At 41.0% G+C, this 27,681-nt stretch overlaps 3 protein-coding genes across 7 annotated transcripts; 1 reads left to right on the top strand and 2 right to left on the bottom strand.

The window, feature by feature from the left end:
* Nucleotides 1-1,058: 1,058 nt before the first annotated feature.
* nap1l4b (nucleosome assembly protein 1-like 4b) lies at nucleotides 1,059-12,547 on the bottom strand. Of its 4 annotated transcripts, XM_048262285.1 has the most exons (15): nucleotides 11,296-11,544; nucleotides 10,883-10,933; nucleotides 10,273-10,369; nucleotides 9,993-10,134; nucleotides 7,650-7,733; nucleotides 6,912-7,043; nucleotides 6,735-6,806; nucleotides 6,194-6,333; nucleotides 5,798-5,943; nucleotides 4,203-4,222; nucleotides 3,958-4,077; nucleotides 3,819-3,854; nucleotides 3,657-3,713; nucleotides 3,198-3,229; nucleotides 1,059-2,378 (listed from the first exon to the last, which is right to left on the bottom strand). In XM_048262285.1, the coding sequence occupies exons 1-14, from the start codon at nucleotides 11,357-11,359 to the stop codon at nucleotides 3,224-3,226; spliced, it is 1,167 nt and encodes a 388-aa protein (XP_048118242.1). In that variant the 5' UTR covers nucleotides 11,360-11,544; the 3' UTR covers nucleotides 1,059-2,378; nucleotides 3,198-3,223. The 4 variants fall into 4 exon arrangements, with proteins under 4 accessions (XP_048118242.1, XP_048118243.1, XP_048118244.1 ...); XM_048262286.1 differs by lacking the exons at nucleotides 3,198-3,229; nucleotides 11,296-11,544 and adding an exon at nucleotides 12,461-12,547; XM_048262287.1 differs by lacking the exons at nucleotides 3,198-3,229; nucleotides 11,296-11,544 and adding an exon at nucleotides 12,258-12,395.
* Nucleotides 12,548-12,859: 312 nt separating this feature from the next.
* Nucleotides 12,860-22,830, bottom strand: cars1 (cysteinyl-tRNA synthetase 1). 2 transcript variants are annotated; one of them, XM_048262231.1, is made up of 23 exons: nucleotides 22,728-22,784; nucleotides 21,520-21,753; nucleotides 20,690-20,781; nucleotides 20,441-20,529; nucleotides 19,958-20,054; nucleotides 19,713-19,811; nucleotides 19,340-19,489; nucleotides 18,774-18,914; nucleotides 18,415-18,503; nucleotides 18,212-18,333; nucleotides 17,560-17,672; nucleotides 17,293-17,421; nucleotides 17,050-17,179; nucleotides 16,819-16,922; nucleotides 16,581-16,678; nucleotides 16,178-16,367; nucleotides 15,828-15,896; nucleotides 15,660-15,741; nucleotides 15,469-15,549; nucleotides 15,032-15,099; nucleotides 13,977-14,036; nucleotides 13,646-13,729; nucleotides 12,860-13,412 (listed from the first exon to the last, which is right to left on the bottom strand). In XM_048262231.1, exons 1-23 carry the CDS (start codon nucleotides 22,747-22,749, stop codon nucleotides 13,284-13,286), a joined length of 2,472 nt encoding a protein of 823 aa, XP_048118188.1. In that variant the 5' UTR covers nucleotides 22,750-22,784; the 3' UTR covers nucleotides 12,860-13,283. The 2 variants fall into 2 exon arrangements, with proteins under 2 accessions (XP_048118188.1, XP_048118189.1); XM_048262232.1 differs by lacking the exon at nucleotides 21,520-21,753 and having other exon boundaries at nucleotides 22,728-22,830.
* A 2,550-nt stretch (nucleotides 22,831-25,380) lies between these two features.
* Nucleotides 25,381-27,191, top strand: LOC125306762. The gene is made up of 3 exons (XM_048262278.1): nucleotides 25,381-26,515; nucleotides 26,615-26,684; nucleotides 26,802-27,191. The coding sequence occupies exons 1-3, from the start codon at nucleotides 25,424-25,426 to the stop codon at nucleotides 26,876-26,878; spliced, it is 1,239 nt and encodes a 412-aa protein (XP_048118235.1). The 5' UTR covers nucleotides 25,381-25,423; the 3' UTR covers nucleotides 26,879-27,191.
* Nucleotides 27,192-27,681: the final 490 nt, after the last annotated feature.

Genomic DNA, 27,681 nt, shown 5'->3' with positions numbered 1-27,681 from the left:
CAATCAAAACGTGTAATCCTGTTTGGAAATCATGGGACTTTACATCCTTGAGAGGGACCATCCAACTTATAAGTGCACAGTTCAAAAGCCAGCATGATGGTATGGGGGTGCATTAGTGCCTTTGGCATGGGTAGCTTGCACATCTGGAAAAGCACAATTAGTGCTGACTGATACAGTATACACAGGTTTTGAATAACATGCTTCCATCCAGACATCTTTTTCAGTAAACATATTCAAAATTTCAGGAAAACTGTACATATTACAACAGTATTGCTCCATATAATTATCTAAATATACATATAAGTAGTTATACATAAAAGTATCTATCTATCCATCTATCTAGAAGGAGTCCAAGTGATAAAATGGCCAGCCTGTAGTTCATATCTGTCCCACTGGGTGCATCATGGAATGAACAAAATAAAATAAAAAAAATCCCAGACTGGTGAGCAGCTGGTATTTTAACCAGGCAAGAATTCACATTATATTCTCAAAACTCCTACAACTGGTTTCCTCCTCCAAACATTTACAGACTGCTGTTGCGAGGTGAAGCAACTCAGTGGCAAACATGACCGATCCAACTTCTTTTAGACGTGCTGGCATCAAACTCAAAATGATGAACGTATATTATTCACAAAAAAACAGTAACATTTATATTTCAGCAACAATAAGCTGTCTTTGAACTATTCTCTATTAATAATATTTATAATTTGTAAACTATTTTTCTGTACATTTTACACAGCGTCCCAACCTTTTTGGGAAATGGGGTTGTTTTTTGAACACTTGCAGAGAAATACACAAGTAGTTGTATCTCACCAGCTCACAAATAAGACAATGTCAGTGTCATATTGCTTGAATGTGCCATACAATATATTGTGATTAAGAAACACTGAATACTTTTATTACTTGTCAACTAGCCCACGTGTAATCAAATCTGTAGAGCAATATCCTACAGCATACAATTCCAACAAAATGGAGTGATACTCCGCAGGATGAGTCATGAAGTGTTTCTATTCAAAGGCACAAAATACAATCTTCCTTACAGCACAAAGAGAGAGCTGGACAGTGACTAGATCTACTTTTATTGCAACTAACAGCTGTTCCTGCAGCAAAGCCACCAGAGGCTTTTTCAACACATAATGTTAAACAATGTCTATGGAGTGAGCCTCTAGTATTCATCGCATAGTTGAGGATGAGAGTTTTGAAGAGAGGTCAAACTTTGAGGTAGAGAGGACCGTGATTTACAAACAGCCACAAAGAGACTTCACCTCAAGACATAAAAAAAAAAATTCTGGAAACACTTCAGGGGGAACAGGTGAGGTCACAGAATAGGACAAAGGCATACCATACCATACCATAGGTTAGGGTAAAACAGAGACACCACTTGACTCCATTTGGCAATATACATGTTTAATTCTTTAGTAAGCGCTTGGGTTGTCGAACAAGAGCACTGTTGTTAAAGTTCTATAAGGGCTATGTGTCCACAGGGTATGGTACACAAAGTATACACTCTCTCTCTGGGCTCCACCAAGCTTCATGAGACTGAATTATGTAGAATAGGTCCAAACCATTAAAAAAAAAAAAAAACAAGGAACATTCATATAAATAACCTTACAAGTGAAACTAGAGTTTCAAATATTTCTGAACAGGGGAGAAAAAAAAAAGAAAAAAAAACATTTAAGTGGGTGTCATGTCCACAGTTTCACATTGGGTGCTCACCCTCTGTTTCTTGGCATATAAAACCCTGAGTAACCTATGATATCAAGTCAACACGGAACTGCTCACTTGACTGGGCTGTGTTGGAGCATACTTTTTTTAAAAGGGCAATCTGGAATGTGGCGTCAGATTTAGGAGGAAAAAAAAGAAGACATCAAGATATAAAAAACAAACAAACTAAAAAACAAAGACAAAAACAAATGAAGAAAAAACAACTCAACGTGACACTTGCAAAATGTGACCAGACGTTTGCTCCTAGCTCTCATTTCAACCCTCATTTACAGAACACAATGGCCTGACCCTATCCCCTCCCCTTTCCCCATTAGCAATTATATTTACAATTTCATTAACACTATCTGACTTTTTTTTTTTTTTTTTTTTTTTTTCTTATTTTCTGAGTTTAGGGGCGCATAGACAAGTCATGCATAATAAAAAAAAAAAAAAATTCAACTTTTGTTTATATCTCTTGTCCACATTTGTGTTGTGTATTGCATTGGGACTGCAGACCAGGCAGGCACTCTGCAGAGTGGTGGTGGCTATACGTGGTCTACAGAGCCCAGTCCAGCTTATGTTAATTCATGTGGATTTGGGCCTGGAAGGTGGAGACGTCCGCGCCGCTCCTCACGTTACTGCTGCTTGCACTCGGCAGGCTGGGGGTCCCCACCCTGAGCAACAGAGATAGGGGGACGAACAACACATAGAGACCAGATGAAGGACAACACACATGGACAGAGAGAGAGGGGGGGGGAGAGAGGGAGGGAGGGAGACGAGTGTAAGAAGACAACAGGTGGGAGGAAATGACACACAGACGGAAGAGTCGGAAGGGAGAGGAGAGAGACAAAGAGAAAAGTTAAAGACCGCAGGGCTACTTGGGGTCTTTGTTTTGGTTTGTTTTGTTGTGACACGAGAGCTGTAGTATGCACACAGGTTAGATATGGTGTGTAGACAAGAAAGCAGCAATACAAAGAAATACAGAAAATGCCCCGATGAGACAGAGGCCAGTGCAGTGGAGTAAACACACACACAGAATCTAGAGCATCACACCTAGGAGGGGTGCCACCACCAAAACACAGGGCATCCTAGATCTTGCCCCCTTATGCTCTCCTCTGAGGAGAACTGCCATCAGTAACTGAAGACATTCTATAGAAGTTGAAATATAATCTTCTAATATCTACTAGTTAGGTAATGGTCCTAAATGAATGACTACTGTATGGCTTCAGGGGTGAAGGTGACAAAGCAACACTAAGGAGCCCTTTCAGTTGTTCAGTTGTTAATTTGCTAGTAAGAAACTAGGGAGCAAGTTCAGAAGACACAAATACTAGTTAGAATGGCAATAGGGGTGGATCTACCAAGGTCTACAGAGGGGGGAGAGAGAGAGAGAGAGAGAACTGTAAGTCCAAAGAAAGACAGACAGAGTGAATGGACTAGGGTGGACCTAGGGACAGGAAGGAGGCTGGAGTGCGCCCATGTCATTTCCCCCTTACCTAGAAATGCATGAGGTGAGAATGAGTTATGCCTGTAACAGGGGAAGGGGGAAGAAGGGAACACACAGGGACCCGTCAGTACACACACACACACACACACACACACACACACACACATCAAACTACACAACTCAGAGTTCACAGAAACTGGGGTGTCAGCCATTCAAACTACACAACTCAGTTGAGTTCATATAACCTGGGGAGTCAGCCATTCAAACAAAGGATATTTTAACGTTTGTATGGGCTAAATTTAATGAACAGGACAGAAATGCAAAGGTTGTTTTGTCTGAGACGTGTGGTCTGGACAATTTAAATGTATACTTTGTGCCTAACAGATGATAAATGACCATCAGATACTCCACATTTGGCCTCTCCACTTAAGTTCAAATCCTGTACCCACAATGCCCCACTGGCCATTTTTCCTACGCATCATTATTATGCGTGCAGTATTGAACTGACCTTGGTATCGCTCTCTCCCTCCTCATCATCGTCTTCATCAGCATCGTCATCCTGATCCTATTCACATAGAGAGAAACGTCACCTCACCACACCAACAAAACAGATGGTATCAAACAACCATTTGTCCAAATGACTTAAAGCCCTTTCATTCTTATCTCTTACCTCTTCCTCCCCTTCATCCAGTTCCTCTTCCTCAAACTGAAGGTCAACGCAAAAACAAACACGTTAGATCAGTGAAAACATAAAGGGTTTTAGAGATGGCACAAAAAAACGAGATATTGAGTATTTGAAATGACCCTACACTCTCATCGTCCTCCAGTGCCTCCCCTGTGAAATAAAGCACAGCTCGGGGAACTATCCGCTCCCGGAAGAAGTGGCCAATCTCAAAATCTGTCGCAAGAGTGAACTCCGAGTCCTCATCCTGCAAAGACACACATATTACATCAACACACCATCTGCTGCAGCCACGAATTAATGAATCACAACTGCTCCACCACAGCAGAATTGGCAAACGATTAGAGACATGATTAACTTTAACTGACTTACCAACTCTCCATCTGACGAAACTGTAAAAAGAGAGGGAAAAAAAGAATTTAGGTTAAAGGAATTATCCGGAGTAAAATGCACTTTAGATCGATTTACGGATGATTGAGAGTACATACGTTGAGTTGACATCCAAATCATGTAATTCGGATGTGTTTTGAGAAAGTTCGAAAGTTCTGGAAATTCACAATTTCGCCGCCCGTTTAAAAAAAAAAAAAATAGTCCAGTATTTCTTTTTGAAATTGAAATTAAGTTGTATGGACTGGACTATGTTTTTTTTTTAAAACGAAATTGTGAATTTCCAAGCACACTTGGCAATCGACTCCTACGGACTTTCCCCTTAAGATGGCAGCAAAGATGGCAACATTTCGAAAGGTACTGGCTTGATGAAATTCATTCTGGACTCTCTATCCGACCACATAAAGACCTCGGGGATGCCGGTTTGGCTTTAGGGACCCTCTACTCACTACCACGTAAGTGCAATGTTGTTTGGAACTGTAGAAGAGGTATAAAAATAGCGTTTTGTAGCGGTGAAATAATATGCCCTTCTCACTTCCACGCTTAACGAAGCTTTGACTAAAAACGGTAACATCGAACTTTCTCAAAACACATCCGAATGACATGATTTGGATGTCAACTCAACGTATGTACTCCCAATAATCCGTAAATCGATCTAAAGTGCATTTTACTCCGGATAATTCCTTTAAAACAAAAAAATGCTAAGGCTACCAACTAATATATGTTTCTGAATGGGAAAATCCACAAACATGTTCTCTTTGACAATATAAAGACAAATATAACTTTCAAAACACCACAAGCTTCCTGAGGAGTTCTCTCTGAGGAGAGCCTATGTACAGCTCTGGCAATACCATGCTACTGCTGCCATCTACTGGTGCTACTGATCAACTGCTAAGAGGACAAGCTTAAAGCAACACTGCACCACTTTTTGAGGTATGCTTTTATCAGGCAACTAGGCTTTAATAACATTTTGAAATTCATTTTGATGGTATATGGTCATTTCTAAAACTGATAGTTCCAGTCCTTGATTGTGATTGGCTGAATCGTGTTTGATGTTGTTGTAAAATCCAGCATAAACATACACCTTGACCGCATTTCATATTAATTCGCTACCATAACTTGATACAAAAGTTAAAGTAGCTGTGTCTCTACGTTGCTTGGCAATCAGATAAAAGAAATATATTTCTTGGTGGAAGAATGATTATCTATGAATAAATCGTTACTTGTTGCTGTGCCTTTATTTTATAAAATCTTCCCAGATATACAGTATATAATAACCGTTTTAGAAAAGCAATAAGCCACTCAATAAGCCTAACAACGCCCCTTAGCTGTTCTAAAATAAGCGTAACCTACGGCCTCTCGGGGCTTACTGCTTAAGTGAACGGCAGAGCAATGCATTTGTCATTCCCACCGGTCATCCAGGATATGCACTATGCAGGTTTGTGTTCTAGAGTAGGAACACACTAGCCTGGAAAAACCCAAACTCATTCACAGAGTGAATAGAGGCTGGTAACTCTCAAAAAACACTTGCATCGCGACTGGCACTGTCAAGGGCTGTGCTCTTGAGTGTGGTGGGCTACCTTTGATGGGGTTGAAGAAGTTGAAAAAGGAGTCGTTGGGCACTTGTTTGGTGACCGTCCTCACGGTCCCTCTTCCCTTGTGCTTCTGCTTCTTCTTGATGGTTTTCACCGTCACATCCTTGCCTTTCTTCCAGTCGATTTCGCAGCTATCACAGCAAGAAAGGAATGCGCAGATTTGTAGTGGTACAAACAAGACCAAAAGGTAAACATAATTCCATTGGATCAACAAACTGAAAATCCTGCATCCTGCTTCAATTACTTAATCTACTGAATGATGAACAATTATTCAATCTTTTGAACAGCATGTTCTACTTCAACAGGAGCAGACATCCAAGCCTCTAGTCTTTACTGGAGTTGTTGTTGAGGTAATTTTATAAAATCTGACTGCAAACTCACCCTTCACAATCAATTATCTCAGGTCCTTCAAAGGAGAAGGGGTCTTCAACATCTGGCTCAGACTTCATCTTGTACTTTTTAGTGAGAACAGTGTTGTTGAAGTAATTGTTGGACTCAAAGTGAAACTCCAACGTGAAGCTCTGATGACGGAAAGACAAAACATAAACAAGGAAAGGCGAGTTTAGAGATATAGTACTTTTCATAAACAACTATTTACTTGCAAAGCACTTTACAAAATCCATTTTGAAACACCTATGAGACATTACCGGTGTTATAAAGAGAATAAAAGTAAGAAAAAGACAGTAAGTAAACAGGAAGTAAATTGACAGAAAATCAAACAAAGGCCTGAACAAAAAGACTTGGTCATCAAAACACTGCCAGTACAGAAATTTCATCAGGCACTGGGCCAGCTCATTTCAATCGTACATTGAATCTAGTAACATCAATTAAATCAGTGCACTATTTTTATCTGAATTTCAACTTCCTACAATCTCATTATGCCACTACATACAAACAAAAAAATACCTTAGCATTGCCTTACCATTGGCTGATTAGGCTCGGAAAAGAGAACTTTAATATCTTGTAGGTGTTTCAATATAGGCTCATCATGCTCCTGTTGGAAACAGAGTTAAGAAATTCAGGTTAGTAATCAGAAAAACCGACCTAAAAGACTTGGAACCCACTGTCCAACATGTCATGTTTCATTGTCCACAATCACCTGTAGCATGTCACTGAGCATGTCGACACTTCTGAATATAGTGAGCCAGAATTCGGGAATTCCCTTTGGATTCTCCTCTGCAGTATCGCCTTCCTTCTTCTCCTCCATTGTTGCTTTTGACTTCATTTCCTCCTAGAGACATGCATAAGAATGCCTTCTTATCTTTCTCTATTAGTTCTCTTTGTTCTCTCTTTGTTGAAAGACTCTTTATCTAAGCACTTTGAGCAGCCATTGCGCTAGCAAATACGTTATATTAATCTAACCTACTACAGAATTTTCCAAATGGAAATATGCCGTTTTAAACAACCATAATATCTGGTTACTGCCACAAATATGTGTTGACAATTATGCAACTTGTGATCAATAATAAAAAGGTCTTCTGATACCTGAACTTTGCCGTATGGTTATATCTAGGGGTTATGCAAACCAAGTCTGTATTTTTCATCCAAAACTGTCGCACATTTAAAAACAAGCACAACCTCATCTTGTGTCAATCACTTTTACTCATCAACTCAGAAGCTTTTGTCCAATAGTTTGCAGAACAGACTACCTTTTGTGCATTTTTCACACCTTTTTTGTGTGAATGAGGTTTCCTAGTACAGAGTTCTTAATTTGACATATTAACAAACACATACAAAAATGCAGACTTGGTGTGCAAAGGCCTTTACAGCTGTGTTTATAGAGACACTGATTTGAAATGCAAAAGTGAATTGAAATCCTCCGCGTGGGCCAACTCACAGAGAGCTCCTCCTCCTCATGGTCACTCTGCCACTCGCACTCCTCATCTGTGGGCTCTACGGCACCACACACCACCTCTTTTCTCTGGAAGAGAGTCAAAAATAACACCATGGGTGCACTCGTACATGCAACCTGGCACTCTGAAAATGGAATAGCGCTCAGCAGTTCATCTCCCTATGAATTAACAAACAGTTTCTCATGGATCAATATCGGTCGTTTTTTACACTGAGATCGCACAACATTCACGGGAAGAGCAGACATCTTTATGCCACATCGTGTGTCTAAAAACGATGCGAAACATTGCCAGCCTTGTACTTCGTACCCGAGTGTATACATACAAGCCAGCAAATTGAGGAGCCTGGAGGCAGGACCAAATAGCAAAATGAAGCGTGACGTGCACCATTGTGTGTGAGGAGTAGCCTAACACATGGGAACACATGGGAACAAACTATGCATGACTTTTTGAACTGGGGATTTTGCCATCACTAATTTTACCCCCATAATTTTTGACAACTGAAAATAAAATGTGATACAATGAACAGAAAGCCTCTTCAATGTGCTTAATAGTCATGTAGGCGATTCATTATTGTATGAAAATAAAGTTGTGCGTCACATTAGTGAAGGAGAGGAATGTTGCTATTCCCCGAAGATAGTCAGATGTAGGATACAGTTATGTTGGCCATTCATCTACAAATGCTTTTCTTATGGATGCCAGAAACTGCATATCCTATTATACTATGACAGTTTGTAAGGGTAAAGCCTGCTACCGCAAGTTTTGGGCCAGGTCCATAGGCTATATAGGCTACAACAAAGTGTTTCTGGAGAGAATGTTGAATTTAGTCAGACATGTGTGATAGCCTGGCCAAATTCTACTATCTCTATCTAGCTCATATGGAGAAGGATGCATGACGGAAATAACAGTGGACTAACTATGGATAACGTGTAAACCATAAAGGTAAGAGTTCATTGTCATTACATTTAGCTGTGTTTGCTTGTTTAGCTGCATAGCATGCTAGTTTGTTTGTTAAACAGTGACATTAAGCCATGTTTGCTAATGTCCAGCTGCTAGATGTTATGTGGCTAACAGCAGTTATAATGTGAAAATGTAAAAGCTGGCTAGGACAGATGCTCAAGGAGTTCTTGCTTTGTTATATCGCTGGATTTTAGGATGGCCTATATGGCAACCGATTGCATTCAGGTGTTAAATGATTGGAAGCTTTGTGGATTTAAAGATTGTCGTAATGTGCTGTCTCTGCTATTGCTGCTTTTGATCAGTCAGATTTTAAATCTCCTGTGGTGGGTTGGACATATGTAGCATCATCAAAATCCCACCATTCTGCCTTAAAGGTGAGTTGCACAGTTTTAAAAACAAATGTTAAGGGTTGTTTTAAGGACATGTTTATGCATGCCTGTAGGCAGCCACTCTGAAGCAGTAAAGGCGATTCAAAACGAGTCAGAAACGTCGAGACAGGACCAATCATCAAAATTTCGGTGTTCACCACTCTAGTTCATCCCAAACAAACCAGAAAAGGGACTCAAAGTGCTAAATACCAGAATTTTCCTTTAACGCATTTACACTGGTGGCGGAATAAATTGTTTCGCCTTTATGTCTACCCTGTTTGGTGGTAAAATTGGCAGGCCAAGTCGACCCGCCATTCCGCCTCGTGTGTGTAAAAAGGACAGGCGTTACGCGATAAAGGTACATACATTTTCGGGAAATAAGGCAGTGTAAATAGGGCTCTTGACATTAACACTAACAGCGGATTGAATTGAGGTGAACACGTGACCGATCTGGTTTAACTACTGATTATATGGTCTATAATTCCATGTCCGGATCAGTCCTATTTCCTCATAACATGCTCTGCCACTGTTTTTAGTTGGAGTGACTCTGCCACTCTGTCCCTTCTGCTGGAGTGCCCAGAGTGTGCTCTGAATGCGCGACACTTAGAATAAACAAACAATTACAACAACACTCCAAATTTACGAACAGGTTCAAAGTGCCAGAGTGTGCTTGGAACGCTCAGAGTGTCAGTTTATGAACACACTCCATGTCTGAGATCCAAGTGATCAACTACCTTGACACTTGACATAGAGGAAGGAAGGGAGAGGTTTTTTTTTTTTTTTTTTTTTTTTTTCCATTTTAAGGTCATGGGAACAGCTTAACTAACACCTCATGCAGAGACAAAATATGATAAACAAATACCCCAGACACAGCATTAGTCAAAATGTTCCTAAACATGAGTCCCAAATACAACATAAGTCAATGTTTCCAAAAGCGAATCCCCATGTAGCATCTTTCACAATGTTCCCAAAACTGACTCAGTCTTGAGAAACCCTTCTTACCTTGTCAAATAGAGGCTGATAAAGGGCGGCATATTTTCTTTCCAACTCGTGAACCTCTTCATAAAATTTGGCTTCTATGTGTGCACTCTTCACCTGAAGATTCTTTAAGGCGTTGACTCTTCTCTTCACAGCCTTCGGTAAACTGAAAGAGATGAAAACCGAGCACTACATATTCATTGTGACCTCATGTCAAGTTTACCTAATGACTTGAGACAGCTGCTTTATTGTCTAAATGTGACATGCAAGGTTGTAATTCACCCATAAGAGAAACATTACTTACGTCTCCATTATGGAGGGGCCATGTGGCATGCTGTCCAGTCTGTCCTGAAGAGCTGCCAAGGCCTGAGGGTTCTGCATCACCTGATCACCCACTTTACCTGTAATACAGAAACATAGGACACCTAATATTATTAATCTGTAATTCATCAGAATAGCTGATGACCACATTTCTATTGGGCTAGAAATAAATGTGACAAACCAGAAATAGAGCTGCCAGACACCACTTTCTCAAGGAAAGAATATTAAATGTGTTCAGAGCCCCTTGCTTACATTTAAAAGATCAAGTGTGTTATCAAGATGTGTGTGGCTTACAAGTAGATACTCTTACCACCACTCTTAATTTCACAGGCATGTCTTGGCAAGGAAAAATTGAGCTTCATGACAATTTCAGTGACACCTGATCAGTTAAGGCAATATGTCTCAATGGGCTCAGTGTCCTTAAACAGCATACATATCTAATTACCCACGCTAGGTATAAAAAATAATTGCCATCAAATTAATAATTCAATAACTACATTTAGATTGGATTACTTGAGTACCTGGCTTTATCACAAAAGAATGCAAAGATAAAATCAGTCCTTCAGTACAATTAGGCCTATACCATAGCTTACCTTTGGCTTCACCCTTGTCTCCGTCCATTTTAAAATCACAGCTCCAGTTTCCTATCAAAACAGAGTAGTGTCACATACCGCTGTGATGGCAAGTCATGATGACAAGTCAGAATTGCTATCGAACTATGGATAAAGTATTTAAAAACGTTAACGTTCGAGACTTTAGATCAGTCAAAATAAATAGAACTTTTGAGATGCAACTAAAAAGTTTAGGCTGTAAGAAAATATTGCAATTACTGAATTAGGCTAATGTAACATATGATTGCTAGATGATATGATATACTAGCTAGCCAAGACAGTGACTATTTAACATCAAATTGAGCAAGTTAAACAACTTGAAGCTCAAGTCAGACAAGTTACGTTCGGCTGAAGTTATAAGGTTAAGGTTAACGTTAACGTTAAAGCTCCATTACCGTCATCATTTGTATGGGGCATGTAACTTGACTTGCCACTCTTATAAGTGCAACAGTCCCACATTGTTTACGCTCATTCCGCTAGTTTCTGAAAGCTAACGGTCATCGATGATTGCAAAATATTGTAGCTGCTAAATAGTTACCATGCTATTTGGTGTGCAAGTTAAAGTTTGCAGGTTTGTATTGTTTTGAAATACAAACACGTTCGAATCAGTCATGCCGAAACTACGATGATGCGCAGTCAATGACGCAATGCAAGCTTAGCTAAAGCAAAGTAATGCTGGAGTAGTCATTTCTGTGCTTAAAGAGGACAACGTTACATTTTCGACAACATAGACATAGGCACCGACATATTATGAATACACTGGTATAGTGTACATTGGTCGTGAAGGTGCCATTTAGCAGCAACGAACAGTTTTTAAAAACAGCAATTGGATGTAGCTAACAAATGCTAGCTAATTACTCGCTAGTTAGCAACAACCAACATGCTAGAACTATCCATCTAGCACAGATAGCTACAATAAGTTACCCAAAAGGCTAGGACCTACAATGCTCACTGCGTGCCTCCATAAGAAAATAAATTGGGCGGTGCCACTTTTCAAGCGGACAATCTAGAAATACACCGGCTGAGTTAGCAAGTTCACAATAACATCAGATAGTCGTCAAACAGACAGCTACCCAACGTAAGAGTATTAAATGATCTGCTATAGTGGCATATGAACATATTATCTGCAATCATGACATAGCTAGCTGGCAAGCTAACACTGACAGCAGTACAGCTGACAGCATTTTAAGCTAACCTAGCAATCTAGCTCTTCTAACATTTGCAGGTATTATAAAGTGTTGGCTTTAGTGTCCATGCAGTTAACAATGCAATATATAGGGTAGACAATAGCAATAATACTTGTCGTTCAAAATAAGCCCCAAACTCTGTTAAAAGCCAAAAGTAACTGCTTTGCTACCTTGATTCGTTCCATCTCGAACGCGAACATTAGCCCGCGCCAGTAAGCTTACAAAATGACCAACACCATTGCACGCAGCAAATTTACAGGTTGTAGTTAAGGGTACACATTTCGCATTAGTATGCGCATTAAGAAAGAACTAGCAGTGAGCAGCAAATAACGATACATTTTACAATCTTTGTTCGCCAAGTTCCGATCCTTACCTTGGTTTGAGCTGTTTTTGTGACTTCACGCTCGAAGCCTCAATGAAGCGGCCCACTAAGCAGTGAAGTTAAACCTCATTGGTCAGGAAAAATCTACATTTGAGCACCAAAATCTCAAAGCTCACAGCACAGTGCTTGCATCTGTTGCTAAATGTCATAAAGCAACACGAACAATAATATAAGGTTATTATATCTCTCTTTATTGCAATACACTCTAGATACAGAGTATTATAGTTACTTGAAAAAGAAATTGTCAACGAAGTAGAAAGTTAAAGTGTCTGTCAGATTCCTGCTTTTATTTTAGTGTCATCAACATCAATTTTATTGCACTTTAATTTAAAAGGGAGGTGGGCAACTAGGGGAAGAGCTAATAGGTTTAAAATAATGAGTCATTAAAAATTATTGGAAGAATGTATTTTATTATTTGTGTTTCATGTCCTTATAAACATTTGTTGGAAATATTTTTCAATATTTCTTTAACCATTATGGTAAACCTGCAAGCTGAATGGGAACACAAATTGACTGTAAAGAGGGCATTCAATACAGCCTTATATCTTAAGAAGTATGTTCTATCATGTTTCCATTCACTTGGTCAACCCCCGTTGATGTCCTCTCCTTACAATTGTTAACACCACAGTAAGTTGAATCACTTGTCAGTCATGTCCCAGCCACGTGGAAAATATAAAGCCCAGTATCAGTCCAAGGACACACAGATTACAGGCATCCTGCTGGCCTCAATTTTAGAAGTGCACCAGGACATAGAAAGGACACAGAATGGGCGGATTGCAGGGTTGGGCCAGACGGACTCAATCTCCCAGGATCCTCAGTTGCCATTCTGACTCGTCTGAAGATATTCTTGATGTAATTTTTCTTGTGCCTCATAAAGTTTGCGTAGTTTCTTGGTTTGTCCCTTGCTCAGCTCCTTGCCCTCTGCGTCATGTGTGGGGAAACCCTAGTGTGGGGAAACAGTGTGAAATTACATTAGTCATAAGAAACCTGCAATAAAGAGGAAGGCAAGAAGAAAATAACATAATGACATACAGCTACTTATTAATGATAATGAATGATATTTATCTCATAAAATTTTGCTGCAAACATAATATTCACACAAAAATGAGAAATGTTTGCTACACAATCTTTCATGGATCAAACGTAAATAAATCAAATTTGAGTTTGAAAACGTACAGTGTCATCAAATGCAGAGAATTTGTCTGTTTCAGTGCGGAACATCTCACTGGGAGGAGTCTTCATCTTGGCCAGTTTAGCCATCTATGTGGGGGGGAAAACACAGAAAAACACAATTGTTGAGAAATCATTTCTACAAATATGCTTACATTCTACTCTCTACAACTCGATGGAATGATCGTGGAACTGAAACTAAATAGATTTTTTACTAATCCACTTATGTGTATTAATCTGTGATAATGCATTCTCAACCACAACACAAAACATGTCATGCAAGTATTGTTATAACAAATGAATCCAAATGCATGTACAGCGCCCCTCATCCACTCACCTCCAGTTCCTGTTTCCTTTTAGCTGCCTCCTCCTTTTTCTTCCGCTTCTCCTCCTCCATCTGAAAAATGAACAGAATACCATTGTTAAGCCATTTACCGGAGCGAGGAGAGTGAATGAAACTGAATTACCAATGACGGGTGCCTATTTGTGATTCAAATTCTCATCTGAATCACGTCCTGCTTCATAAATTAATCGTGATTGTCACAGGAAATTACTTCCCAAAAAGCATCCGTCAACACCACAAATCAAACTTCAGAATAAGCATAGCTCTAATAATGCTAGGGCTCAATTTACTTTGACTTTAAATTGACTTTGTTAGTATGAATTCAGTTAGGTTCCATAACTGTGTAGCAAATGAAAAACATTTAGGGACATTTTTGATTTAGACTTAGTTAGAGCTCCACATTTTCCCAGGTTACAAAAGTAAAAATGAAAAGCTTTGACCTCACACCAAATCATTGTCTGTGGAGATAAACTATTGTTCTAACAAGTCAGTCAGTACACATACAGTACATGCAACTTTCTATTCCCCCAGCCTTTTGCTAGCCATGTGAAATTCTCCCTCAGACTGAAAGAGGAGTCAATAACAAGCTATCCAGGAACACAAGAAGAATGACTAGGGTGTAATTCTCAGAAGTCAGGAAACGGTTCCACCATGTGCTAAGCATCTGCTGGGTTTAAAGCATTTCAAAGTGGCCAAAGTGGCTTGTGTTCACAAAGACTTTGCTAGGAGTAACTCAAAACAGGCCCAACAATTGGCATGTGCAACACGAGCCTCACAATATATTCTTAAGCCCGCCATTCATATTGACAGGCTCAGATACATTTTTTATGACTTGTGTCTAGGTCTTTTCATGCTTTTCTTGTCTCTGCATCCTTGAGCATGCATGAGATGTTAAGGCACATTTTCCATTGAGAGGAAGGCTGATCGTCTTACGAGAAGGAGGAGATAATTCAGTGCTGATGGACAGCTACTGTCAAACCCCATGCAGATTGGCTTTGAATGAGTTCTGTGTTTGGGGAAAACTCAGAGGTGCCTGCCTGGGCACTTACCCTTTTCTTATCCTCCTTCTCCTTCATCAGGGTTTCCCGATCAACCAGCTTGACAACGGTGGGAAGTCCTATGGAAAACCAAAGAAATCCCAGAGTTCCAAATTTAGCAGAAAGAAATATGCGTTTCATCCATTTGTGCATATCAATTTGGCAATGTGATGCAATGTGATGCAATCTCGTGCTAATACTCTACTGGCCACGTCATACTGTATGTCTGTAAGTCCATTCATTTTATTAGGTGCAGAGCCACTGAGAGATAAAGGACAAAGGAAGCCCAGCATGCGTCAGCACTTTTCCCACAGTCCTTTGTGGACGTCATGCTTCATGTCAGTAATCTGAGCAAACTGTCTGACGCTGGACCCTGTGCAGCTCAGGGACGCAGGCATCTGGAGCGTTGTAAATGACTGTGTGAGCAGTGTGAGGAAACACACAATTACCTTCGTGGTCCTCAAAGCGGACGCCGAGTTCAGGCAGAGTGTCATCACGCACCACATCGCACAACTGCAGCACCTCAGTCACTGGGGCAGAACAGAGCACATGTCAGTCAGTCAGCTGAACAGGGTTGTTTGTTTGACACATTAGTTTAGAGACAAAGGATTTCCAGGCAGTGTCAACCAATCTCATTTACCTTTCTGCTCCCGTGCAATTTTCCTCACTCCTTCCCTGAAGTCTGACAGGACTTTGAGATATGGCATCACAGTGCTTTCCAACTGCAAGGATACACACCATCAGAGTGATGCAACATACTATGTCACAATTCCAAAGCATGACTGGTATTTATAGTGTGTGCACTTACATCAGCACTCTGGCCACTTCCTCCAACAGGGAAACCAATGGTCTCAGATCCCTCAATAGCACCAAATATCTACAGAGGGGTGCAAAGCAAGGTAAAAATGCTCAGAGATGCATGCTGGAAGGAATTATACTTGGTAACAATATACAGGGCAACTTTATGGGCAATGTTGCTGGGCAGTTTTACTGAGCGTTGTTGGCACTTATTCTTTGATATTAGGCAACAATGTTTTATTAGGAGAAGTTCAATCATTAGTTATCGTCAAATGAAAACCTTTGGAATCAATCGTGATTGTGCAACACTGCTCAGAAAGTTGACCCATGTATCACCGCTGTTAGGGCTCTCGCTCTCACCCTGAGCATGTCTGTCAGGTAGACAGCGATGCTCTGGAGCAGCATGCGGTTGGGAAGCAGCTTGGAGCTCTTCCTGCTGGCGATGTAGGTGTTGCTCTGGCTAACCAGAGACCTCATCTCCTCCATAGCTGTCCGCGTGTCGATGTTGTCACACAGGGCCTCGTGCACTGCCGCTCTCCGCTCATAGAGACTACAGACAGGACAGGACAGGACAGGACCGCTGAATGGTTAATCCCCACAAGCAACCATCACACCATAAAGGCAACGACTATAAGAAGTTATTAATGTAACTATTTGGTATTTACTACTATAAAGATTTCATGTTTCAAAATATAGTTATAATGATACAGTATGTTGTGAACCATTTTTACATGTAGTATGTATATCCTCTGAAGTTTCTCACCCGTTGTTGAGTTCAATCTCTGCAGCCTCCCATTTCTCAAACTGGCCTGTGATGTCAGTGGGGCTCCTAAGGATGTCCTTCACATTCAGGAAGAACTCCTGAAGCCAGACACCAAAAACAAACAGCTCATCTTAAATGTGTTTACAAACAAAAATAGTTAACGTTAACAAATTGCTTTAATACAGGTCAGATATATTGTTTCTTTAGGTTTAAGATATCCAATGTGTTCATAACTCACGTTCATGAACTTCTCATACTGAATGGCGGACTCCATAGTGTTGCTGGAGTAGTCCAGTGTATCCTTCCAGGAGTGCATGAGGAAGGCCAGACGAAGCTGTCGTGCTAGAGGGCAATGAGCGGGAACATGTCACTACATCATCTGCACAGGAAGTCATCTCACATGACCAGGATTCAAATGGAAAGAACACAAGACAAGATTCACTGAGGTTTTGCTTTACATGCAAATTACCTGAATTTTTAGCCAATGCATCTTTAATAGTGATGAAGTTTTTTAAAGACTTTGACATTTTGCAGCCTGCAATGGTAAGGTGGCCAGTGTGCAAAAAGTAGCGAACCCAGTGGTCATTTTCAAAGAAGGCCTGTGAAGATGCAATTCAAACAACTGTCAATATACATAACAAAATGAACCAGTGACAATAACATGACATTGGCTGGCTTGGGTGAATGGTTCATCATCATAAACTGCATCTACCTCAGATTGTGCCAACTCATTGTCATGATGGGGGAACCGAAGATCAAATCCTCCACCATGGATATCCATTGACTCTCCCAAAATAGATCCTGCCATCGCTGAACACTCAATGTGCCAGCCTGGCCGCCCCTACAGCAAACCAAGTGAGTTATTTAAAACGTCAGTGCAGCTTCCCTGAAAACAAAGTTTAGCATAACTTTCCTTGGCAAGCTTAAAATGAAGTGTGTGTGCATGTGTGTGTGTGTGTGTGTTGTGTTGAAAGTTCACCTTTCCCCAAGGGGAATCCCAGGAGGGCTCCCCAGGCTTGGAGGCCTTCCAGAGGGCAAAGTCATTAGGGGAACGCTTCTCACCGAGTCGATCCGCAGAGATGCTCAGGTCTCCTACAGAACAGAAGAGACACAGCACGCTCAGTCAGACCAATTTACCAGCTCAGAAAGAAAGAAAAACCAGCTCAAAACACTTAAGACCATATGAATTTATAAACTGAAAAATGAAAAGATAAATGCAGCTTCCAAAGATCTAAGTATAAGTATAAGTATATATACTCTTTTGATCCCGTGAGGGAAATTTGGTCTCTGCATTTATCCCAATCCGTGAATTAGTGAAACACACTCAGCACACAGTGAACACACAGTGAGGTGAAGCACACACTAATCCCGGCGCAGTGAGCTGCCTACAACAACAGCAGCGCTCGGGGAGCAGTGAGGGGTTAGGTGCCTTGCTCAAAGGCACTTCAGCCGTGCCTACTGGTTGGGGTTCGAACCAGTAACCCTCCGATTACAAGTCCGAAGCGCCAACCAGTAGGCCACGACTGCCTAGGCAATCAATGACTTGTGTTTCTCTCTTCTGACCAATACAATAGTGCGACAAGACATAGTGAAAAACTCCATCTTCCTGCCCATCCTTCCTGGTATCTTACCTTCACCCTCCTGAAGAGCCTTCTGGTCGCCAACTGCCTCAGGCACCAGTTTGGCATAGGAATGTTTGGGGTTGCTGTCAAACTTTGCCGTGTCAAAATACACAGAACCATTGGACTCATATCTGCAAATGGAAGCAAATGGTGATTGGCCTGGCTGAACAAATATACATACACGAGAAAATGGAGGAGATTCATATTCTTACCCATAGCCGTTGCCTACAACTTTCTTCACAAAGTCTACAATCTCTGGCACATACTCGCTGACCCGTGTGAGTACATCTGATGGAAGAACCTTCAAGTGAAGATCAGAAAAGATTTGTGGAGTTGGTGACAAATATACATATATAAATACAACCATCATACAAAAAAAAGCCTCACACCCTTGTGATGCTGGGCTGTATACTATACAGTGTATAGCAAAGTGAATTGCCCTGGTTTAGACTCAGACCTACTAACCTCTTCCTCAGACCTACTAACTTATTCAGTCTACTAACCCATTCAAATGCAGCACACCCTATTTTGTCTCATGACTTGAGTACTGGAGTTCATAAATAGCACTCACATTGAGGGCATCCATATCCTTGTGGTATTCTCCCTCCCAGTATTTGGGCAGAAGCGAGAAGATGGAGTTCTCTGTGACCTGACTGCCGAACTGAGTGTCCAGCCAGTCAGAGAGGAGATCTTTGGCCTCTTCCAGCAAAACCTTTAACAATGGAAAATGAATGGAAGAATAAACAAACCATCTACATGCGCGTGATACAAAATACACAAAGATAAGATAAGCATTATACATACACACAGATAAGCATTAGGATCATTTCTGCTTTAATTATAGTAATGAGTAAGTGTAATGTAGGAAAATATGTCTTTGCCTTCAAAGTTTTCCTTCAAATACACATTGCTGAAGCAAGTATCACCCTTGGCGCATGGTCACTTGAAACCAAGTAAATTATAATGGTATCAATGGAAACAGGGGTTGGCTGTGGTGGAATGTATCAGTAGCCACGTTTACATGGACACTTCTATTCTGATTAGAAAAAAATATGTCCATGTAACCATGGTAAGCTAGTGTTATAAGGGACCTTGCCCAATAAGCTCTTTAGTTATGTCCTAGATCCGCTGGCCCACCTGTGCCTGGCTCTGGACGCTGGCGTCGGAGGCTCCACTCTTCACTGCCTCCTGCAGAGGAGCCAGGGCAGCGGTCACAGCCGAGTCCAGCCTCTCCAGCATCTGCTTTTTATCCGGGTCTGTTGTTTCAGCCAGCTTCGTCTTGAACGGCTGCGCAAACATGACAACAACGTCACAAAACCACAACAAGACCAACGACAATCAACTTAACCACAGTCATTTTCTTTGGCACTGAGCTGCCTATAAACCTGTTTACACAATAAAAAAAAAATACCACTGAGGTCACTGATGAGACAGAGTGGTAAATCAATATCACCAATATCAGGGGCACGTTTAGTGTGTGCTAGTGAAGAGAGCACTCTTCCTTCCTCACCTCCCTGGCTGTGAGGACATCCTTCAGGATCTGGGCAGCCACAGGTTTCTTCTCTTTGTACTGCTCCAAAAGGTAGTTCTGTCTGGCTCTCTTGATGATCTAGTAAACAAGCAGAGTCTATGGTGAGAGAATATAAGCAGCACGCACAAATTCTTACACAGGTAATTCAGGTTTTTAACAACATACATGATGCAACCCATACACATGTAGTGGGGAAGAGAAAACTTATCTTCAACTTCTCTCACCTTGTCATCTATATCTGTGATGTTCATGGCATAGAATACATCATATTTGAAATAGTCCTTCAATATTCTTCGTAGGATATCAAAGGATATGTAGGATCTGGGGAATAAGAAGGCAAGGAATGTAGTGACGTCACACAACACCACAGTCAGGACATGATGCCAATCAATATGGCATGTTTCCTGATGGCATGTTTCCTGATGGCAACCTTAATTGTCTTTGGAATGCTGCATTGCAGGTTAACATGCAGAAAAGTACAGAGTGGCTTGTTGTCTGCAGACTGACTGACCCAACTGGGTGTATATAACATGCCTTCTGGCCCTACTGGGTGTATTGACCAGTTACATTAGCGTAGTGACGAAATTCCATTTCTGTCTTACAGTGGGCAAACCAAACAGGAAACTGGTTTGCAGTGGTTCGTCACTACGCTAGTGCAACTAGTCAATAACACGCCGTCAGGCTGCAGAGCTCCGTAGCATCATTACCTGGCATGGCCCATGTGTGAGGCATCATAAACCGTCGGTCCACAACAATACCATGATACCTTGTTTCCATTCTGGGGCACAAACACTTCCTGCAATATACAAAAATACAATAATCATCCACTACACATCATAATGAGAGAATGAGAGAGAACAGCCACCTAACAACAGGTTTGCATTTTGCTGTTACAAAACTGAGACCGAACCAGAGGCCAACAGCCAAAGTGCTCCGCAGCTGCACCAAGATCTCACCTTGCTGCGTGTGAGGCTGTTATAAAGCTTGAGCTTGGATGGTTCACTACCTTCGGGAGGAGACCAAGGAGGCTGGACTCGCTTCCCCTTCGCTGAAAGACAAATGGTGGGTTTTGTGAGCTCATTATCCCTCCTGGGCCTAGGCTGCATTAGCAGCAGAGAGAAAGTGATTATGCTAGGGATTAGAGTGGCAACTGTGTACGTTCATGCTCCATCTATGCGTGGGTGACAAAGGTAACCTGTGGGAATAATCCCGTGCAGGTACACCTGTTGGTAGAAATCAGTTTGAAGTGGAAATGGTGCAATCTCATAGACAAAGCCACCACGTGCACATCAACTTGCAAACATCTGCTTATGGAGACCACAACACACTGATACATTCATTTATTCACACACACAAATGCACACATGCGCTCACGCACAGACAAACACACACACACACACACACACACAGACACACAGACACAGACACAAACACACACAGACAAAAGGTACCGCGAGATAATGGCAAAATTATAGTGAAATAATGTGGATGGATCTAGCAGGCTCAACAAAGACAAAACAAAAGGCCCAGCCTCTACTACTCTGAGTCAGTATATTGAAACCACTATTTCACACTCAACGGGGGGGAAAAACTCAATTCATTGTCTAGCAGTGTGCATGCTCTAAAGACAATTGCCCAATCAAATTGAGGGCATAAGGTTTGTATAATAAATGCATAGCATATTTACTCTTATCTCTATGTCACTTTTTGGCAGCATACTACATGCACTCACTACTGTACACACAGAGCCTGTAGCCTGGCCTGACCTCAGGGCCTGTCTACTCACTGCAGAGTTCTGGGGGGGCCTGGGGGCCCTGCTGAAGGGCCTCTATATGTCTGTACCAGCGCAGGGCGTGAACATGCTTTGAGAGTGGGGGCTTGCCCAGAAGCGCAAAGGCTTCAGCGTCGGCTGGAGATGGACAAAAGCCGGCCAGGTAACTGCGAGTGCTCAGGTACTCGTTCAGCGCCTGTGCCCTGCGGGCCTCCTCCCTTATGCCCAGCAAGAAGCCATAATCAAAGGCTGTGGAGACAAGAGGGCACACACACAAACACGTACAGACGGTGCATCTGCAAACATTCTTGTGGGTCTGGTGGGCTAGCACGCCGAGGGATGGGTGATGCTGACATGTGTACGCAGGCGAACAGTCAAGTAATGGTAGAGGTCATATGCCACTCACCTTTATTGATCCCTAGGGGAAATTCAAGAATTTCCCCTAGGGATCAATAAAGTATATCTATCTATCAATACCAGGACTATCAATCAATATCTATCAATACCAGGACTCGTATGTTCATAAAGGACCAAATATTCGAAGACTAAATGTGTATGAAGGGGCGCTGGCTCTCATTAGAAGTCATTTCAAAACTGAAAGGAAAACTGACCCGAGAAATAAGGTTAGCAGTCCTACTACGTCTACCGGGATTACTTAAAATCAGACATTAACAATAGTAGAGTGTGTAGGCTACCATGTGGATAATGAGTTACCAAGAATCAGTTTATTATTCTGTCAGTTGAGGCAGATTCAAAGAATATGCTGGTTGAAATACATACTATAGTTGATAAATATACGAATATACGAAGCTACTGGGACGTGCAACATACACTGAGCCTACACTCACTCCAAAACAAAGGTTACCAGAAAACAGTGTAAAACCAGATACATATGGTTCTAAGCTGAACAACATTACCATTAACATCAACGTTAGCTAGCAATCTAATCAGGACTCAACCATCATACCTGGAACAAATTGTTTGCTTGTTCTATGTCAGGCTAGTGTATTATCTTCCGTCTTTATTACACATTGATAATGCAAAATGTTATGTTAGCTGGGAGGCATTATTAGCCATTTTTTGATGGGTCAAACGTAATTTCCAAACAGGTTTTCCATCCACAGATTGAACAAAACATATATTTTGTATTGTTGCAATGTGGCATGCCTTCTTACGCTCTCCTCGTTTGGATAGGGAAATAAAATGTTTTATTATCTTCTTACCTTGCTCTCCTGAGCTTGCCATTTCTTTCAGTGCTGGATATCTGATGCAACAATAACGTGTCCGGAAAAGGAGGCGTGTCTTCTCGCATCTGATTACTGTGAACCGTTCTGAGCACCATTTTGGTAAGGTCGGATATACTGTGAGGTCAGCCACAAATGTAATGATTCATGTCCACTTTTCACTTTTTTGACACAATATCGAATTGATCCTATTGCAGCAAAATTAACATAGCATAACTTACAAAACTACACATATGACAAAAACTGGACAACCTTAAATTAATAAGTATTTTATGTATAGATAATTCTTAAATCATATTCTCAAAGAAAAATGCTGTGTGACATTTGCAATCAGCACAGAACATCTAGACGACTTTTCCCACAAGACTGGAAGCCAGAACTGTATAGCCTACTGTGCATCCTCCCAGGAGTAGCCTATGGCGCATGAGACATGAACAAATTGAACTCAGTTGAGTTCCTAATCCTGTTTACAATAGACCCACCTGGAAGCCACCTGATGGAAAATTGTGTATAAAACTAAACTTCACATGCACTTTTTCATGATTGAATCATGTTTGGCTGTTGGAATCTTGTAGGCCTATCTGACTTTTCTGCATCCCATCAGCCCCACCACTTGCGTAAAACTACACAGCCTCGTTACTAGAATAACATCAACTGCAGATAAAAAATATCAATAGCCTACGCTTATTTGAATATGAGGCTCAAGTAATCGACCAAAATATTTTAATACAACGTGCATAATAGTTCTGGAGTTATGGCACCACCCTGTGGTTAAAAAGAAAATATATGGAAATATATCAAAGACGGTGGACGAAGTCGCCTCAATAGCCTACTAAAATGAAGCCTAAAGACTTTCAAAAAACAAGAAACTGAGCTCATTTAAATTTGAATTGAATTGAATTGAACTTCAAATGCAGGCTATCTACAAGACAGCCTCTTCTGTCGAAGGCTGTGTAGTTTTCAACCATGAAAGCTTAAGGGAGCAGAGCAGATAAAACAGAAATGAAAATTGTGAAATTGGTGTTTAATTGAGTTGTGGCACCACCTGCTGGTATGGCCTGTGATTGTGGGACGGATCAGAGAATAATTAGCTTTTCTAGTGTCTCAGAGAATTTGAGATGTAGGCTACATTTGTTTTTAAATGTGTAGTTTGATACCTAGGCGACAGTGGCTTACTTTATGATGATGTTAGAATGCACCAAGTGTGTTCCTAACGCTGATGTCATAATACAATGTTTGCTAAAAACGCACAGAACGCTAAAGGTAGACCATTTCAGAAAACACAATCTCGAGAAAGCCACGACTTTAAGAAGCGCAAGAACTTTACGGAACTATTCAGATGATTTCAAATATGGGTGTTTGCAAAGAGGTACTTGAATGAGAGCTAAATTAACTTCTTTATCTAACATATTATCTTTCAGGTAACATCAGCCAGGTCTGTAGGCTATATAAAAGAAACAGCACCTCAGGAAAATATTATAACGTTAATTCTTTGACAGATATCTGCACGACCACATTAGCATATATATATAATATTGTAGTTATTATTATGTTATTACTATTTAATTCATCTCACTATTTTAAACCCTGATCATTTCAGATCCACATCGTTGAACCCCACTGGGAACATGTCTTCCACACCGAGAAGGTATTTCATTGTTTTGTTTTTTAATCAATATATTCATTAAACTTAACTTCAGTGTGCTAATGTGTGACAGTGGGCATAGTCTGTGTGGATAGGTGGGCTCTCACTAAATGCATTTCTTGCAGAAGGAAATGTTGACGATTTTCATGGGCCTCCAAAGGCATGGGATCATAAGGCCCCACTTCACCATGCATGACATGATGGAATATTTGGCTTATCAGGAGAGAGAAGCCTTCATGGACAGGTCAGATTGAATACTGAACTCTGAAATTTCAATATCTTGATTACAAGAATGAGGGTTAACAGTGGCCTGGAAGATCATTTTGTATTTCTCTTAAACAGGTCTTGTCAAATGACTGGGATTGTTGATGGCCCATCCTGTTTGGTAAGCAAAATCGATAATTATTATTATTCCTGTTGATGTTGTTGATTTAGTTCTGAAACATTTGAAAGTTAAAGAAAATATTGATTATGGTGTTAAATCAAGTTACAATGTTTGGTTTAAAATATTTACTTAGATCTGGGAGGTAAACATCCTCATAAAGCTGATGGATATCCAGCGCGAGATTGACCAAGAGCTGTTGGAGGTTAAGGAAACTTCTAACGCTCTAGCAATTCGGTAAATTATACACAGTCGTGAGATTAAAGTTTTGTTGAATTGTGCATTGATACCTTAAATTATAACCTTTCTGAGTGTTGAATATCTTTGTGTTCTAATAGACAACACTTTGTCCTTTTCAGCAGTGAGATATCAAGCATCTCCTCACCACCACTGTGGGCAGTCAAAATGGCAGTGAAGGTCATTGGCTACCGGTTCATCTACCGGCCATTTGCCCAGGACCACCACATATCCGAAATAGTGGTGGATGTGGTTGCCAGGCTGGTCCATGCCATGGAGGCCGATCTGCTGGTAGATGCTGCCAACCATGCCCTGTGTCTCTTTCTGAGAGCCAAGGCCGGTAGCATTGCAGTGGAGGTCCTCAGAAAGCTCCCTCAAGATAGGATTGCGTATTATACCCATCTTACAGCCATGAGGATAGTCCAGTCCCTTCAACGCAAACTGAAATCCATGGAGATCATGAAACAGGCCGCAAACTGCAACAGTGATGAATTAATGGTTTTATTAACTGGATTTATTTTTTGTAAACTTTCAAAGCACTTTTGTTCAAACTCTTTGCCGCTGCTACCTGGAAACATCCTGACTCTCATGCTGAAGGCTTCAGAAAGAAAATATCCTACTGCCTCCATGAAGCTGGTTATTCATGAAGACACTGTGACATGTGTCTTAGTTTTTGTCCTGCGTCTGGTATTTCCAGATGACGACAATGTTGCTGCTCAGCTACATGTCTGGCCAGTGTTGGACGAAGTGGTGGACAGACTGGCCATGTGTGGGGCAAGGGTGACCAGAGACGACCGAAAAGACAATTTTCATATCCACATTAAGGAGGTCATTGACATGGCTCGCTCCATTTATGAGCAGCTACTGGAGGGCTCAGGAATACAAGCCAACTTACAGTATGCGGTTGCTGCCAGGGCTCGCATGGTCTCAAGAGACTTTGCCAGCTTTGTGTCAGAGGCCATATTAAAGACACACCAGGATAGAATAGATCATGTGGTCGGCACGTCAGAGAAGGAGGATGATCCATGCCTCCATCAGAAAAATGCGCTGATAAATCTTGTGGCCAGGTTTGTCTACAGACTTTTCCCGTTCTCAGACCTCCTCAAATGCTTCCAGCTGGCTGACCAGTTAGGTACTCTCATTCAGCAAGACATAACAGACAAAGAGGCAGCACTCCCACGGTCACTGGACAAACTGCAGGAGTCAACTGTTGTTGTCCATCAAGAGATTGCAGGACGGTGTTACGATGGTTACTTGCTAATCTTCCCTGTGAGAGACGGCTGGGACATTGACTCATTTCTGACTGACAAGGAGCACTGTATACGCACAAAAGGCTTAATTGTAAAGAGCATTATTCATTATTTCAAGGACATTTTATCTGCCCGAGAGGAAGAAAAGAGAAGGAAAGCAGAACAGGAGGCAGAACAGAATGCCAAGGATCCTGAAAATACACTTACAAATGTAGAGGAAGAAAATGAAGGGCCCGCCCAAGGGGAGGAGGAAGTGAGTCCTTAGTCTTCCAGAGTTACCAATGAAAAATGATATCCCAAAAAGCATTAAAAATGAATAGAACTAAAGTATTTGTACATTATTTTGTTTCAGTGTGATGCACACATAACTCCTACCATGAAGAACCCTGACACCTTCAGCATCGCATCAACCATTAGCAGCCGTAAGCTGAGGACTCGTCTCATTACGAAACATTTCTCACTTTCATAATGCATCCCTTAATAGTTAACCTTTTTAGAGATGAAACTGACCAGAAGTGTGTGCCTTCTATAATCTGCAGTGACCCCTATCCAAGGCTTTTTCAGAAGGATGTGGAGGGCAGTGTGCTGCTGTGCAACTTCCCAGGAGGAGGATTGAGACACTCCAATAACGACCTCTTCTACCAGGGGAGAACAACTCCTGGCACCTTTTAAACAATAAATGAATTTGATTTGCCTCCCCTCAGTGTTGTATTAGCAATGGTATTATATCCAGCTGTGCTGGTGCTTTCTTCAACTAACAATCTATTTTGTGTTGTGAACTTTCAGCAGACTTTTAGCTTAAAGATGGACTCCAGCAGTTTATAGAACCCCTAAATCTCTTGTCTGTTCAGACATTCATTACATTCAGAAGTGCAGTGTATATGTGCAGTGTATGATTGAAAGAGCACTGACAGTAGTGAATTGGCCGAGGATGTCAGTCATTAGACTTCTGACCAAACTTAGTAAAAACAGGTCTTGTGTGGTGATTCAGTTGAACGCTAAATCCTAATACCTAGATTTGAGGATACAACAAGATATTTATACAACCCCAAACCAGAAAAAGTTGGGACGTTGTGTAAAATATGAATAAAAACAGAATCTAATAATCTGCAAATCTCTTAAACTCATGTTTAGTTGCAAAAAGAACACAGACAACATATCAAATGTTGAAAATGACAAATTTGACTATTTTGTGGAAAATATATGCTAATTTTGAATTTGATATCAGCAACATGTTTCAAAAAAAGTTGGGACGGGGTAATAAAATGCTGGAAAAGTTGTGTAATGATAAAGAAAACAAAATGAAGAATGTTTCACAACTAATTAGGGTAAGTGGCAACACAATTGGGTATGAAAAAGAGCATCCTAGAGAGGCAGGGACTCTTAGAAGTAAAGATGTAGAGGTATTCATCACTATGT

Source organism: Alosa alosa, chromosome 14, assembly GCF_017589495.1.
Source record: "Alosa alosa isolate M-15738 ecotype Scorff River chromosome 14, AALO_Geno_1.1, whole genome shotgun sequence".
Taxonomy (NCBI): domain Eukaryota; kingdom Metazoa; phylum Chordata; class Actinopteri; order Clupeiformes; family Clupeidae; genus Alosa; species Alosa alosa.
This window is presented reverse-complemented; position numbering and strand designations above follow the sequence as displayed.

Bases quoted from the DNA above. Each gene is read 5' to 3' on its own strand.
- cars1 (XM_048262231.1), bottom strand. From the start codon at position 22,749: ATGGCAAGCTCAGGAGAGCAAG. The intron at 16,679-16,818 runs GTGAGTTATGAA...GTCTGGCTTCAG, and splicing joins AGTATGAGAAGTTCATGAAC to GAGTTCTTCCTGAATGTGAA. The intron at 14,037-15,031 runs GTAAGTGCCCAG...TTCATTTTTCAG, and splicing joins AGAAGGAGGATAAGAAAAGG to ATGGAGGAGGAGAAGCGGAA.
- nap1l4b (XM_048262284.1), bottom strand. From the start codon at position 11,359: ATGTGGGACTGTTGCACTTATAAGAGTGGCAAGTCAAGTTACATGCCC. The intron at 3,855-3,957 runs GTAGGGTCATTT...GTTGACCTTCAG, and splicing joins CACTGGAGGACGATGAGAGT to TTTGAGGAAGAGGAACTGGA. The intron at 3,714-3,818 runs GTAAGAGATAAG...CTATGTGAATAG, and splicing joins TGGATGAAGGGGAGGAAGAG to GATCAGGATGACGATGCTGA.
- LOC125306762 (XM_048262278.1), top strand. From the start codon at position 25,424: ATGAGGATAGTCCAGTCCCTTCAACGCAAACTGAAATCCATGGAGATC. The intron at 26,516-26,614 runs GTGAGTCCTTAG...ATTTTGTTTCAG, and splicing joins CCGCCCAAGGGGAGGAGGAA to TGTGATGCACACATAACTCC. The intron at 26,685-26,801 runs GTAAGCTGAGGA...TATAATCTGCAG, and splicing joins CGCATCAACCATTAGCAGCC to TGACCCCTATCCAAGGCTTT.